The sequence below is a fragment of the Hypanus sabinus genome, chromosome 10 (assembly GCF_030144855.1).
Source record: "Hypanus sabinus isolate sHypSab1 chromosome 10, sHypSab1.hap1, whole genome shotgun sequence".
NCBI classification, from domain to species: Eukaryota; Metazoa; Chordata; class Chondrichthyes; order Myliobatiformes; family Dasyatidae; genus Hypanus; species Hypanus sabinus.
The window spans coordinates 154553039-154568697 of NC_082715.1; the positions used below are offsets into that span (position 1 = coordinate 154553039).

Here is a 15659-nt window from a genome sequence, read left to right on the forward strand (position 1 = left end):
AACTTCAAAAGTGTTGATAAGCTAAACAGAAGCAAAAATAGACGGTGCTATACATACCTCAAGTACATATTACAATGTGTATTTTATATTATTTCATTTTTTATTCATTCATTCACTCCTTTTTCCCAGCTAAATGAGAATATATACATGGGAGGAATACACAGGGAAGTCTTTTCTGTGTAATGGACGTAGATTTGTTCACTTAGTTTTATGGGTACTGCACTGGGGGCCCTTAACTCACAGGTAGGAGGGGCTATCCCCCACAGCTAGACATTTCCTCTAGCTCAACCCAGGGTCATCTACTAGAGACCTCAGCCTTGGAATCACACCTTCGTCGCCTTTTTTTATTATTCGCGTTTCTTGGTTCTTATTTGTTCAGGGAGTAGATCGATTAAGTTTTATTCTGTTAATTTCAATGATATATTGACAGATAAATACACATGGCTAAGGACTGGGTAAAATTCATTTCTTTTAATATCAATGGGCTGTTACATCTATTCAAATGAAGTAAAATTCTATCCAAAATGAAGAAAGAACAAGCCCATGTAGTATATTTACAGGAAACTCACTTAAGTGTTAATGAGCATAGAAAACTAAAGAGAATGGACTTCACTAATTTGTTTTTCTTCTCATATAAATCAGGAAGTAGGAGAGGAGTTACTATTCTTATCTCAAGCAAGCTAAATTTTGAAAAAGTATTCGAAATGGGAGATAAGAAGGGCAGATACATTCTGGTAAGGGGGAATATAGATGTAAATTCAGTTACTCTATTGAATATATATGCAACCCCAGGAAGTGATATTAGTTTCTTCCAGAAAATTACCAATATTATGGTAACAGAAACAGAAGGTCTCTTAATATGTGGGGGAGACTTAAATTTACAATTACAACCAAAGTTAGACTCTTCCAATAGAAAAACCTATGAAACAAAATCCTTACAGAAGAAAGTTAATACACTTTTTGAGGATGTTGGTTTAATTGATATATGGAGGGACCTTTTCCCCAACAGAAGGGTTAACACTCATTATTCTGCCCCCCATTCTGTATATACAAGAATAGAATATTTCATAATGTTTGGAAAAGATAAAGACAAAATAAACACCTGTGGAATTGGGACTATAGATGTAAGTGACCATGCACCTGTATATTTATCTGTTGATTTTGACCCACAACCAAAGAATACTATTTGGAAACTAAATTTAAGTCTACTATTTAAAGTCCCTATTTTAAAGAACAAATTAATAAATAAATTGGACTTTACTTAGAATTCAATGATAATGGAGAGGTTTCAACTCCGATTCTATTGGGATACTCTGAAGGCAGTCTTAAAAGGGAAAATTATAGCAATATAAGGAAAAAGAATAAGGAAAAAAAATTAGAGGAATTACAAAATAAACTGAAGGAACTAGAAAAAAACACAAATTGAGTTTGGCACAGGATACATTAGAGGAAATTTTAAAAATTAGGAATGAAATAAATTTTATTAATAAAATTAATAGTTTGGCTACACAAGAAATCAGGAAAATTTAATGTTTCTGAAACAGACATTATGAAAGTGGATCGAAATCTATGAAAATACTGGTGTGGAAACTGAAAAATAAAAGATAGCAGAAAATATAATTCATAGAATTAGGGATCCAAGAACAAAAATTATAAAAAATAAGCTAAGTGAAATTCAAGAAGCTTTTGAAGTGTTTTACAAAACTCTATATTCCAAAGTTCCAGGGGGAAGCAAAACCCAAATTGACACCTTCCTGACTTCTCTAGAGTTACCTACTTTAAGCAAAGATCAAAATAGAACGATGATTGCTGATGTAACTGAAGCTGAACTAAAAACTGCAATTAATAGGCTTAAAATAAGCAAGTCACCAGGATCAGATGGGTATACGGCAGAGTGGTACAAAGAATTTAAAAATGAGTTAATTCCCGTCTTACTCCCCACACTGAACTGGGCTCTGAAAAATGTAAAAATACCACCCAGTTGGAAGGAAGCAATAATCTCAGCTATCCCAAAAGAAAGCAAGGATAAAATGGAATGCAAGTCATTTAGACCAATATCCGTTCCTAATGTAGATTATAGATTATTTACCTCCATCATGGCCAAACAATTAGAAGAGTTTCTACCCATACTGATGCATAATGATCAGACAGGTTTTATACAACAACGCCAAACACAAGACAATATATGGCAGACACTTCACATTATGGACCACATACAAAAAAATAAAATTGAAGCAATAGTAATAAGCGTGGATGCTGAAAAGGTCTGATTTGGTTAATTGGTATTTTCTTTACAGAGTTTTACATAGATTTGGTTTTCATAACACAATTATTAAAACTACACAGGCACTATATGACAATCCTACTGCTAGGATTAAAATCAACGGATATTTATCAAATAGTTTTACCCTAGAAAGGGGCACGAGACAGGGCTGTGCATGGTCACCGCTACACTTTGCATTATATCTGGAACCATTAGCTCAATGCATCAGACAAAATGAAGATATCAGGGGAATTACTAATAAAGGGACAGAGCATAAATTGGCCTGTTATGCGGATGACATTTTGATCTATATAGGGCAACCGACATACTCTTTAACTAAATTGATGCAATCCTTTGAACAATATGGTTAATTACCAGGATACAGGATCAACATAGATAAAACCCAACTACTTTCATATAACTATAGCTCACCAAGAGAAATTGAAAGTAGATATCCCAGGGCATGGCAAACAGAGTCTTTCAAATTTTGGGCATCATTATGCCAAAAGATTTGGCAAAATTATTAGAATGCAATTATCAGACTATATATTAAAAATTAAGAAAGATATAACAAGATAGAACCTAATTCCTTTTTTTAGTCTCAGTTCAAGGATTGAATCTATTAAAATGAATATACTGCCCAGACTGTTATATCTCTTTCAGACCCTACCAATAGAGATTAATCAAAATCAATTCAATGAATGGAACAAAATGTTATCAAGGTACATTTGGCAAGGTAAAAGGCCTAGAGTTTGTCTCACAACTTCACAATTAGCCAAGGAAAAGGGGGGATGGGGCCAACCTTCTCTTAGAGATTATTATTTTGCAGCACAGTTGAGAGCTGTGATATGCTGGTGTAACTTATCATATGACGCTCAATGGAAAAATATTGAAAAGAGAATACTTTCCAACCCCATACAGGCAATTTTGGCTGATAACAACCTACAAAGTTACATAAATACTATTGATAACCCATGGGTGAAATGGACTCTTAAAATATGGAAAATTACTATAAAAGAATATAATCTAGATGGAGTTATTGCAATTCTTAAATGGTGTGCATATGACTCGGATTTTACACCAAATAAACTGGATGCTAGATTTAAGGACTGGACAGCTAAAGGAATACCAGTTCTTTGCAATTTAATGAAAGGAGGAACACTGTTCAGTTTTCTTATTAGAAAAACAAGACGTTTATTGGTATTTGCAGGTGCAACAATATATTAATAAGATGCTTAAAAATGTAACCAAGGCAAGTACGTGCTTGATAGAGCTATTTAGGAAAGCATATAATTCAGATAATGGTAGTAGACTCTTTATTTTCAACAATTTCTGAAGCTCTGAAAATTAATTTACAACCTATTATATTGACTGTTCTATTTGGAATAGTTCCACATCATATGCAGGGTATTTCATCTTCAGATCAACATGTAATTGCATTTGTTACATTGCTGGCAAGAAGGACTATTTTATTGAAATGGAAAGATACCTCTGTCCCTACATTAATTCAACGGGTTTCTCAAATAATGTTATGTTTTGATTATTTATTTGGAGAGTCAGCACAGAACTGGCCCTTCTAGCCCATTGAGCCACGCTGCCCAGCGACCCACTGATTTCACCCTAGTCTCGTCACAGGACAATTTACAATGGCCAATTCACCTACCAATTGGTACATCTTTGAACTGTGGCAGGAAACTGGAGCACCCACAGGGAACCCATGGGTTCATGGGAATGTACAAACTCCTTCCAGACAGTGCTGGAATTGGCCCAAGCAGTAATAGCATTGTGCTAATGTGGCATTCCAACCATCAGGCTCCTGAACCACTGTGGATAACTTCACTCACCTCAATGCTGAACTGACTCCACAAACTACACACTCACTTTCAAGGACTCTACATTATTTATTTTTTATTTGCATTATTTGTCTTCTTTTGCACATTGATTATTTGTCAGTCCTTGTTATGTGTAGTTTTTCATAAATTCTATTGAACTTTGTTTTGCTTTAGGTGCCTGCAAGAAGGTGAATCGCAGGGGAGTGTATGGTGAAGAGCATCTGATGGCTCTGGAACTATATTGATGGCTCTGGAACTGTATTGATGGCTCTGGAACTGTATTGATGGCTCTGGAACTGTATTGATGGCTCTGGAACTATATTGATGGCTCTGGAACTGTATTGATGGCTCTGGAACTATATTGATGGCTCTGGAACTGTATTGATGGCTCTGGGCCTGTATTGATGGCTCTGGGCCTGTATTGATGGCTCTGGGCTTGTATTGATGGCTCTGGGCTTGTATTGATGGCTCTGGAACTGTATTGATGGCTCTGGGCCTGTATTGATGGCTCTGGGCCTGTATTGATGGCTCTGGAACTGTATTGATGGTTCTGGGCTTGTATTGATGGCTCTGGAACTATATTGATGGCTCTGGAACTGTATTGATGGCTCTGGGCCTGTATTGATGGCTCTGGGCTTGTATTGATGGCTCTGGGCCTGTATTGATGGCTCTGGGCCTCTATTGATGGCTCTGGAACTGTATTGATGGCTCTGGGCTTGTATTGATGGCTCTGGAACTATATTGATGGCTCTGGAACTGTATTGATGGCTCTGGAACTGTATTGATGGCTCTGGAACTATATTGATGGCTCTGGAACTGTATTGATGGCTCTGGGCCTGTATTGATGGCTCTGGGCTTGTATTGATGGCTCTGGGCCTGTATTGATGGCTCTGGGCCTCTATTGATGGCTCTGGAACTGTATTGATGGCTCTGGGCTTGTATTGATGGCTCTGGGCCTGTATTGATGGCTCTGGAACTGTATTGATGGCTCTGGAACTGTATTGATGGCTCTGGGACTATATTGATGGCTCTGGAACTGTATTGATGGCTCTGGAACTGTATTGATGGCTCTGGAACTATATTGATGGCTCTGGAACTGTATTGATGGCTCTGGGCCTGTATTGATGGCTCTGGGCCTGTATTGATGGCTCTGGGCTTGTATTGATGGCTCTGGGCTTGTATTGATGGCTCTGGAACTGTATTGATGGCTCTGGGCCTGTATTGATGGCTCTGGGCCTGTATTGATGGCTCTGGAACTGTATTGATGGCTCTGGGCTTGTATTGATGGCTCTGGAACTATATTGATGGCTCTGGAACTGTATTGATGGCTCTGGGCCTGTATTGATGGCTCTGGGCTTGTATTGATGGCTCTGGGCCTGTATTGATGGCTCTGGGCCTCTATTGATGGCTCTGGAACTGTATTGATGGCTCTGGGCTTGTATTGATGGCTCTGGAACTATATTGATGGCTCTGAAAATATATTGATGGCTCTGGAACTGTATTGATGGCTCTGGGCCTGTATTGATGGCTCTGGGCTTGTATTGATGGCTCTCGACCTGTATTGATGGCTCTGGGCCTGTATTGATGGCTCTGGAACTATATTGATGGCTCTGGGCCTGTTTTGATGGCTCTGGGTCTGCAGACATCACACCCTGCAAAAACTCATTTAAGGGAGGTAGCACCATCAATTTGCAGGAGACTCCCGGAACTTCCAGGAGAGGTGGAATGTCTGCAATGGAGTAGCTCCTTAGCGGCCAGCCAGCTAGTTTAAATAATGTTAGCTATGCTAATGAACGAATGACACCTGTTAAACTCACCTCACAGTGATTTAACCCACCACGGGCAATAGAAAAGTCACCGTTGCAAACAGTGCAGCGAGCAACACTGTCATTATTTTTGACCCCTACTAGACAGGAGTACACTTTAGTGTAGTCTGGGGTGAAGTAGATTTTCTATTTTCTTTTTCTGGAATACTCTGTTATGGCATTCGTGCGCTCTCTCTCTCTCTCTCTCTCTCTCTCTTGCTGTCTGTCTCAATCTTGCTGTCTCTCGCTTACTCGTTCTTTCTTTCACTTTCTCTCCCACTCTCAAAAAATCGATTTCTGGGATATTGTATATAACTTGCGGGCGTCAGGGAGCCGCTACCAATATGCGGGAGACTCACAGCACTTCTGGGAAGGTGGGATGTCTGGGACTGTATTCACTACAATTCAGCAGCCTTATTGAAACCTATGGAATGGTGAAAGGCCATGATAGAGTGGATGTGGAAAAGGGCATTTCCTGTTGTGGAAGAGTGTAAGACCAGAGGACACAGCCTCTTTAGCCAGAAAGTGGTGAATCTGTGGAATTCTTTGCCACAGGCATCTGTGGAGGCCGTCTTTCTGTATATTTATGGCAAAGGTTGATAGATTCTTGATTGGTCAGGGTGTGAAGGGATACGGGGAGAAGGCAGAAGATTGGTGCTGAGAGGAAAATTGGATCAGCCATGATGAAATGTTCAGGAGCAGACTCGATGGCCAAATGGTTGAATTATGCTCCTATATTTTATGTCTTATAGTTGTATTTTGATAATAAATTTACTTCGACTTTGATGCTGAGTTCTTCAGCATGTTGTCTATTGCTTCAGATTCCAACATCTGCCGTCTCAGGTGTTGCCAATGTTCTATAAAGACCTTCCTTTTGTGCCCTGGTTAATGAAGGCAGGTCTCCTACATGCTCTTGGCACACTTTATCGACCGGGGATGACACCTACTAGGATCTATGCACTTGTGCTATCAACACCTTTTGACGACCATGATATTGTTACAGCAAAACCTTATTGGACCATCAGGAAGACATTACCCAGTTTGGACAGTCCAAACAGTAATAGTCTTTACCCAAACTGTCAAAACAGTACATAATAGTCTTTACCCACTGTAGGGGAGTCCAAACAGTAATAATCTTTATACAGTGTAGGGCAGGGGTCACCAACTTTTTTTGCACCGCAGACCAGTTTAATATTGACAATATTCTTGTGGACCGGCCGACGGATGGGGAGGGGGGGGGGGGTGTTAATCACGACCGGAATACAGCAATACTCGAAGGGGGTTCCTTATCTCCGGTCTCTTCCGCAATTTAGTTTTCATGGCTATCAGCACTTGCTTCTGTCTCGCTTGCTCACGTTTTTTCCGCTCAAAAAACTCAGCGGGTTTGTTTTTAAGTGCAAGGTCTCGGACTCAAGGTGCCAAACCAGTTTTGAGGACTTCATTGCCTCATTAGACAGCCTCCGGGCCCCAACTCCAGCCTCCCGCCCACCCGCTGCCAGACGCCTTGGCCAGGTGCAGCTGGTCAAGGGTGGGGTGAGAGGACAACATCAGGGCCGGAGGTCCCCGTGCTGGGGCCGTGGCGGTCGCAGTCCGGAGAGCGAGGAGGAGTGCGACAGGGAGCAGGCCCCCACCCCTGTAGGATCTTTCGGCCGACAAAGGTTTGGCTCAAGGGATGACTTTTGCTAGATCGCAGCGAGGTAGCTGCTCTGCTACTTACAAAACCCTGAGCCCGAATTAGGTCGTCTGCGAATATTTTAGCACCGGGTTCCCCACAAACATTCAAAGTGCTAAACAGGTATAGGGGCAGTGCCCATCTGTCCGCGCTCCAGGCCAGCAGCATTGGCACTTTCCGTGCTAGGCAGCCAGTTACCCGAAGCCAACCAGTGACCCCCAACACAAGGGTATCACTGCATTTAGGTGACTGATGACCTTGTGTGCGTTTAGGTTCAACAGTGGGTGTGACAGGGAATGAGGAAAGGTGCAGCTGACTCATATCGTTTCATATCGACAAATCATATCGTTTCCTCATGGCCCGGTGGTTGGGGACCACTGGTGTCCCTGGGGACACCATCAGGAAGATATTACCCAGTTTTGACAGTCCAAACAGTTATAGTCTTTACCCAGTATAGGTGAGTCCATACAGTAATAATCTCTATACAGAGGAGGACAATTCTAACAGTAATAGCCTTTACCCTGTGTCTGACAGTCATAGAAACATAGAAAACCTACAGCACAACACAGGCCCTTCGGCCCACAAAGCTGTGCTGAACATGTACTTACTTTAGAAATTACCTAGGGTTACCCATAGCCCTCTATTTTTCTAAGCTCCATGTATCTATCCAGGAGTCCCTTAAAAGACCCTATCGTATCTTCCTGTACCATCATCACCGGCAGCCCATTCCATGCGTTCATCACTCTCTGCGTAGAAAACTTACCCCGACATCTCCTCTGTACCTACTCCCCAGCACCTCAAGACTATGCCCTCTCGTGCTAGTCATCTCAGCCCTGGGAAAAAGCCTCTGACTATCCACACGATCAATGCCTCTCATCATCTTATACACCTCTGTCAGGTCACCTCTCATCCTCCGTCACTCCAAGGAGAAAAGGCTGAGTTCACTCAACCTATTCTCATAAGACATGCTCCCCAATCCAGGCAACATCCTTGTTAAGTTTTCTCTCCCAATCTTGTTTAATCTTTAGTGAGAGGTTATCTTTTCATAGTAAAAATAAATTATAAATTCTACCAATGGAACCGTTTACTAGAGGATTCATATTCAAAATAGTATCCAACAAATCAACAAATCAGATTCTTGCATATATGGAAACATAGATAAGTATTTTTGTAAAAAAATGTCTAACCTGAAAATATTGCAGAAAGTCTGTATGAGAGAGAGAATATTTCCTAATTAATTCTTCAAAAGTAATCAATCGACCATCACAAAATAAATCTGCAAAAAAACTTATCCCCTTATTCCTCCATAAGAGAAAAATGGGATCGGTTATTGAAGGTTTAAATAAAAAAATTCAATATAAAGAGCTAGACAATTTAAATTGTTTAAAATTTTAAAAATTGCAAAACTGAAATCAAATCCAGGTTTTGGCCTGAAACGTCGTCATACCACCTCCCATAGATGCTGTCTGGCCTGCTGAGTGCTGCAAGCATTTTGTGTTTTTATTTATTTCCAGCATCTGCAGATTCACTCGTGTTGCCTTAATCCATAAGGACTGTTTAATAACAGGGTAGAGATTTAAGTTTGGAATTTTAGAGAGTTGTAAAGGTAATGGAGCTCCTAATAATGAGGTTAAATGAAATTGTTTGATAGCTTTTAATTCCAAATCAATCCAAGCTGGTTTTTGGCTTTTATGGAGCCAATATAGCCAAAAACATAATCGTCACAATTAACAGCCCAATAATACAATCTTAAATTAGGAAGTGCAAGTCCACCATCTTTTTTAGATTTTTTAAATGATACTTATTAATTCTTGGTCTTTTATTGGTCCAAATAAAGGATGAAATAATAGAGTCAAATTGATCAAAAAATTTAGTTAAAAAGTTATATATTTTTAAAAAATATTAAAAATATATAAAATATTTAAAAATTATATAAAAATCTCAGTAAAATCATCATTTTCATGGCATGGATATGACCTATTAAAGAAAGTGTAAGTGGGTTTCATCTAGAAAATAATTGTTTCATAGAGTCCAATAAAGGTACTACATGAGCTTTATAAAGATCTTCATATTTTTAGTAATTATAAAACCTAAATATTTAAAAGAATTAACAATTTTAAATGGAATATTGTTATATATAGGAACATAGAAAATAGGTGCAGGAGTAGGCCATTCAGCCCTTCAAGCCTGCACCGCCATTCAGTATGATCATGGCTGATCATCCAACTCAGAACCCTGTACCTGCTTCTCTCCATACCCCCTGATCCCTTTAGCCACAAGGGCCATATCTAACTCCCTCTTAAATATAACCAATGAACTGGCCTCAACTGACTGAGATGAGGAAAAATTTCTTCACACAGAGAGTGGTCTCACCAAGGCCTTGTATAACTGCAGTAGAACCTCCCTGCTCCTGTACTCAGGAGCACTTAATGGAAACAATTCACTTTTATATTAAGTTTATATCCTGAAAATTTTCCAAAATCATTTAGTTATGTCCAATAGATTAGGAATAGATGCTTCAGGGTTCGAAATATAAACCAAAAGATCATCTGCTTAAAGAGAAATCTTATGTGTGGTCCCGTTTATAGAGATACCATGAATATTTTTAGCTTCACAGAGTATTATGGCCAAAGTCTCCAGTACAAGATTAAATAATAAAGGGTTTAATGGACATCCCTGTCTAGTACCTCGTGAAAGTGAAAAAAAAAGACCTGAGATCATTAGTAATAACAGTAGCAGTAGGATTTTTATAGATCATTTGAATCCACCTATTGAAGTTATTACCAAAGCCAAATTTTTCTAATACCTCAAACAGTTATGTCCATTCAACTCTATCATATGTCTTTTCTACATCAAGAGAGATAACACATTGGGGTATCTTAGATAGTGATGAATATATAATGTTCATCAATCTCCGAACATTAGAGAAAGAGTAACTGCCTTCTAATAAAGCCTGTTTGATCCATAATTTTAGTTAAAATATTTACCAATCGGTTAGCCATTATCTTAGAGAGAACTTTTGTGTCCACATTTAATAACGAAATAGGTCTATATAATCAACATTCAGTAGGATCTTTATCTTTCTTAAGGATTAAGGAAACAGAAGCTTCATAAAAAGAAGGTAAATTACCCTTCTCAAAAGATTCATGAAATATTTCCAAAAGATATGGAGAAAGTAATTTTTCAAATTTTTTGTAAAATCCTACCAAATAACCATCAAGTCCAGGAGCTTTACCTGATTGCATTGACAACATAGCTTTCTGAATTTCATGCTCGGTAATTGGAGCATCAAGCATCTGTTGATCTTCAACAGTAATTTGAGGAAATTTAATCTTATGTAAAAGAGCATTCATTTTGGAGGAATCTGCAGGAAATTGAGATTTATAAAGATCAGAATAAAAATCTTGGAAAATGTTATTAATGTCTTCATGATTACTTACTACATTTCCATTATCATTACGAATCCTTAAAATTTGTCTTTTAGCTCTAGCTGCCCTTAATCAGGAAGTTAATAGCTTATTATTTTTATCCCCAGAAATATAAAACTGACTTTTCAATTTAAGCAAATATCCTTCAATAGGGTAAGTTAATAATAAATTATATTGTGATTGCAATTCTACTCTTCTTTTAAACAAATCAACATTTGGAGGGGTTGCATTGATGTATCTAAATCTTTAATTTGTTTAGAAATGTTATCTAATTCCGTTCTTGCCTGTTTCTTCAGCTTAGCTATATACGAAATAATCTGACCACGTAAATAAGCTTTTAATGTATCCCAAATTACTAACTTTGAGAGATTTCCTGGATTATTAAAGAGAAAAAGCTCTTCTTTCTGAGTTTCAATAAACCCAACAAATTCTGAGCTTTGTAACAAGTGTTCTGGAAAATGCCAAAATGGTCTTGTAGAAGAAACACCTTTCAGTTCAAATATTAGGTTCAAGGGAGCATGATCAGAGATAACAATTGCATCATATTCATATTTCTGAACATTAAATAGAAGTCGAGGGTCAACTATAAAATAGTCGATTCTCGAATATTTATTATGAACATATGAGAAAAAGGAATATTCTCTATCACTATGATGCATATGTCTCCAAACTTCAATTAAGCCATAATTAATTAAAAGGAATAGTGATGCAGAATGATTAGGGAGTTGATGTTTGGATGATAACTTATCTATTAAAGGATTTAAACAAGTATTAAAATCACCACTCATTAATAACATATATTCATTTAGATCAGGTAATAAAGCAAAAACAGCTTTAAAAATGAGGGATCATCAACATTTGGTCCATATATATTAACCAAAACCATTTTCCTGGTGTAAACTTTTCCTTTAACAATCAAAAATCTACCATTAATATCAGCTATAATATCCTCCTAGTTAAAAGGAATATTGGAATAAATAGAAATAGAAACACCTCTAAATTTACTTCAAGAATTTGCATGAAACTGAGGACCCTTCCAAAATTTAAAAAATCGATTTTTATCACATAACCTGATATGCGTCTCTTGTGCAAAGATTATATCAGGTTGGAATCAGTTAATAGTTTTAAATGTTTTCTTATGCTTAATAGAATGATTCCAACCACAGACATTCCAACTTAAAACATTTAACTGTTTAAATATCTTTATGAGACTTTGTATCTCAAAAAAGTAGTTAGACACATGTCAGGATAAGGTAGTCAAGAATGGCGGAGATAAACAACAACAATAATAATTTGCGTACGCTCCAGAATTCCACAATGGGGATAAAAAGATGTTGGGAACATGTTGAGGGTCATCATGGCGGAAGCTTTGCTATATATCCATATTACAGCCTATTGGTAAAGAATCCAGTTGCTAAGAGAGATGCTGAGTGCCAGGTGTAGGGGTCTGGGGGTACTTTTGCTTGGAATTATATTATTTAAGGTGGAGCTGTAGTCAAAACACAATAGCCTAATGGAAATGTATTTACTGTTGAGATGCTCCACAAACGAGTTTAGGAGATGGAGTGGTTGGTGAGTTGTTGGACACTGGTCTCCTGGAGCTAATTTCTTCACATCTCTGCCCACAGGCACTCCTCCTCAGCTTTCTCCCTTCCCCTTTGCTTGCTTGTAGGCTTCCCAGATTTGTTTTCTTAATAGGAGAGGTTGCTGAGTTCTTCCTGTTGTGGAGCCCTTTTCTTCCCAGTGCCTCTGGAACGCCACTGGGATTCCTTCCTCTTAAGTACCTTTCATCTCCCTCCTGCCCTCCCGTATTCCAGCAGCTCCTCCTCGTGTGGAACAATCCGGGGTACGCCTGGGGGTTTGCAGTTAAAAGAGGCCAGAATTACCTTGCCCTTTCTGGTCTGTGTCTCTGCTGGGGTGCTCCTGGGGGAGGGTGTTGTTGAAGCCGGCTTCTCCTACTGGCACGTCTTGGGCAGGCCATATACAGGTGGCCTGCTCCCCTGCACAGGCTGCGGGCCACAACACCCCGTGAGCTCTCCTGCAGATACCATTGCTCATGGTTCCTGTTGCAGGAAAGGTATTACTCGGACACGAAGGGAGATCGCCCGAGAAAGTCTCCATGACGTCATGGAGAGCTCACCCTCCTAACAGCAGAGTTCCGAGACTCTGCCTGACAACAGGTCACGCTCTTATTTAAATCCCAAGCACATGAGAGAAAAACACATAAATCAGAAGAAGGAACTTCAATGGCCGTTCTGCTGAGTGGTAAAATTGCAGGATATGTCCTTGAGCAGTTACACATTTACTTCTGTGTTAATTTCTCAAAAGAGTATATCAGACATGTGATGATTCTTAGAACAACAAATACAGTTATTTTAATCAGCCGGACTGAAAGGCACATTGTCAGCAGCACAGAGTACATTAGTCACAGTAGACTTTGATTTTACATCTGAAGATCATTAACACTTCCTTGCTCAATACAGTGTCAGCTCTGGGTATCTTCTTCCACAGTTCAAGTACAGAACAACTGCTGTGAAGAAAAAACTCTATAACACCTTAGTATCTAGCAGCTAACAGAATTTCTTCCACAGTTCCCTCCTTGATAGTTCCTCCTCTTCATCATAAGGGGGTTCATATCCATAGGGAAAGGGCCTTGCCTTTCCAGGGTACACCTTTTCTCCCCACCAGTGTCCTGTACCTGGTCAGTAGTTCATCATCTGGGACACCACTGGTACCATAGGGGCTGGTCAAAGTCCCTTTTATCAACTGACTACAGCCCAACCTGAAAAACCCACATACACAACACCCCACAGCCACTATTATAATTCCATGCATGACCCATTTTCCCCATCCGGGAAACCATTCCCGTAGCCCTTCCCGCCAGTATCCTCCGCTGATTGTTAGTTGCTAGTTGACTCCATCGCTTTCTGCTTTCGATGGGTGATGCTTTCTGCATCTAGCTACGTGAACCCAATCTTCTTTTCCGCCTACTTTCCGGGTTGTTAGCAGCACAGTGTAAGGTCCTTTCCACCGAGGAGAAAGAGAATCACTGTTTAAATTGTTTACACATACTTCTCTCCTGGTTGGAATGCATTTACAGGGGCATCTCTAACAGGGCCCTGCGCCTGTCTCATCCTCTCATGCAGTTCAGACGCTGTTTTACATATGGCTTGTGCAAAGGCCAGAGTATGCTCGTCATTCCATATCAGAGCTAATTTTTTGGCACATACTAGGGGTCTGGACCCTGTGCTCACTGAGGTGTCACTCCTGTAGGTCTATTGGTTCTATTTCGCTCCGCAGAGAGGCGTACCAGGATACCCAATCCTTGTTTCCCAAAGTAGAGATAAGGTTCGGGGTGAATTTTAGTTACACTTCTGACATATATCCTGGGACTTATCCCTTCTCTGTCCCCTTCTACTTTCTCTTTCATTGCCTTCTCCCCGGTCCTGCCTATAGAACTGTCTTCTATGTGCCATAGGGCCATCTCATGGCCTGACAAAAAGTCCCTCCTTATCCACGTTTACCAGTGTGGTAAATTTCTCCGGCCAGGACATAGTCTGCCAGTTCAAACTTCACGTTTTAAAAATCTGAGCCTGCTGTGGAAGCATGCAATTGAGGAGGGTTTAGATGGCCAGTAGTCCTTCCAACGGGACCCCGGAATACTCCTCCCTGTACAGAGTCGATACCACTGCAACGCCCCCCCGTACAGTCTCTATACCCCTCCATCCCCTCCCAGTACAGTGCCGTTACCCCTCCATCCCCCGTGTACAGTCTCTATATCCCTTCATCCCCTCCCTGTACAGTGTCGATACCCCTCCATCTCCTCCCTGTACAGTCTAGATACCCCTCCATCTCCTCCATGTACAGTCTCTATACACCTCCATCCCCTCCCTGTAGAGTGTCGATACCCCTCCATCTCCCCCGTGTACAGTCTCTATATCCCTTCATCCCCTCCCTGTACAGTGTCGATACCCCTCCATCTCCTCCCTGTACAGTCTAGATACCCCTCCATCTCCTCCATGTACAGTCTCTATACACCTCCATCTCCTCACTGTACAGTGTCGATACCCCTCCATCCCCTCCCTGTACAGTGTCGATACCACTCCATCTCCCTGTACAGTGTCGATACCACTCCATCCCCTCCCTGTACAATCGATACCCCTCCATCCCCTCCCTGTACAGTGTCGATACCCCTTCATCCCCTCCCTGTACAGTCGATACCCCTCCATCCCCTCCCTGTACAGTGTCAATACCCCTCCATCCCCTCCCTGTACAGTCGATACCACTCCATCCCCTCCCTGTACAGTCTCGATACCCCTCCATCTCCTCCCTGTACAGTGTCGATACCCCTCCATCCCCTCGCTGTACAGTCGATACCCCTCCATCTCCTCCCTGTACAGTGTCGATACCCCTCCATCCCCTCCCTGTACAGTGTCGATACCCCTCCATCCCCTCCCTGTACAGTGTCGATACCCCTCCATCCCCTCCCTGTACAGTGTCGATACCACTCCATCTCCCTGTACAGTGTCGATACCACTCCATCCCCTCCCTGTACAATCGATACCCCTCCATCCCCTCCCTGTACAGTGTCGATACCCCTCCATCCCCTCCCTGTACAGTCGATAACCCTCCATCCCCTCCCTGTATAGTGTCGATACC

The 15659-nt window shown here is 40.6% G+C and overlaps 1 protein-coding gene across 4 annotated transcripts in view; it reads right to left on the reverse strand.

Moving 5' to 3' along the window:
• Window positions 1–13136, reverse strand: part of LOC132401262 (glutathione S-transferase theta-3-like) — a 38102-nt gene extending 24966 nt beyond the window's left edge. For 2 of the 4 annotated variants that reach the window (XM_059983291.1, XM_059983290.1), the window contains exon 1: window positions 10808–10858. In XM_059983291.1, the coding sequence (XP_059839274.1) occupies window positions 10808–10843 (36 nt within the window). In that variant the 5' untranslated portion in view covers window positions 10844–10858. Of the gene's footprint in view, window positions 1–8759; window positions 8780–10807; window positions 10937–12886 lie in introns of those variants that run through there. The other 2 variants (XM_059983289.1, XM_059983292.1) reach the window with 2 other exon arrangements.
• Window positions 13137–15659: the final 2523 nt, after the last annotated feature.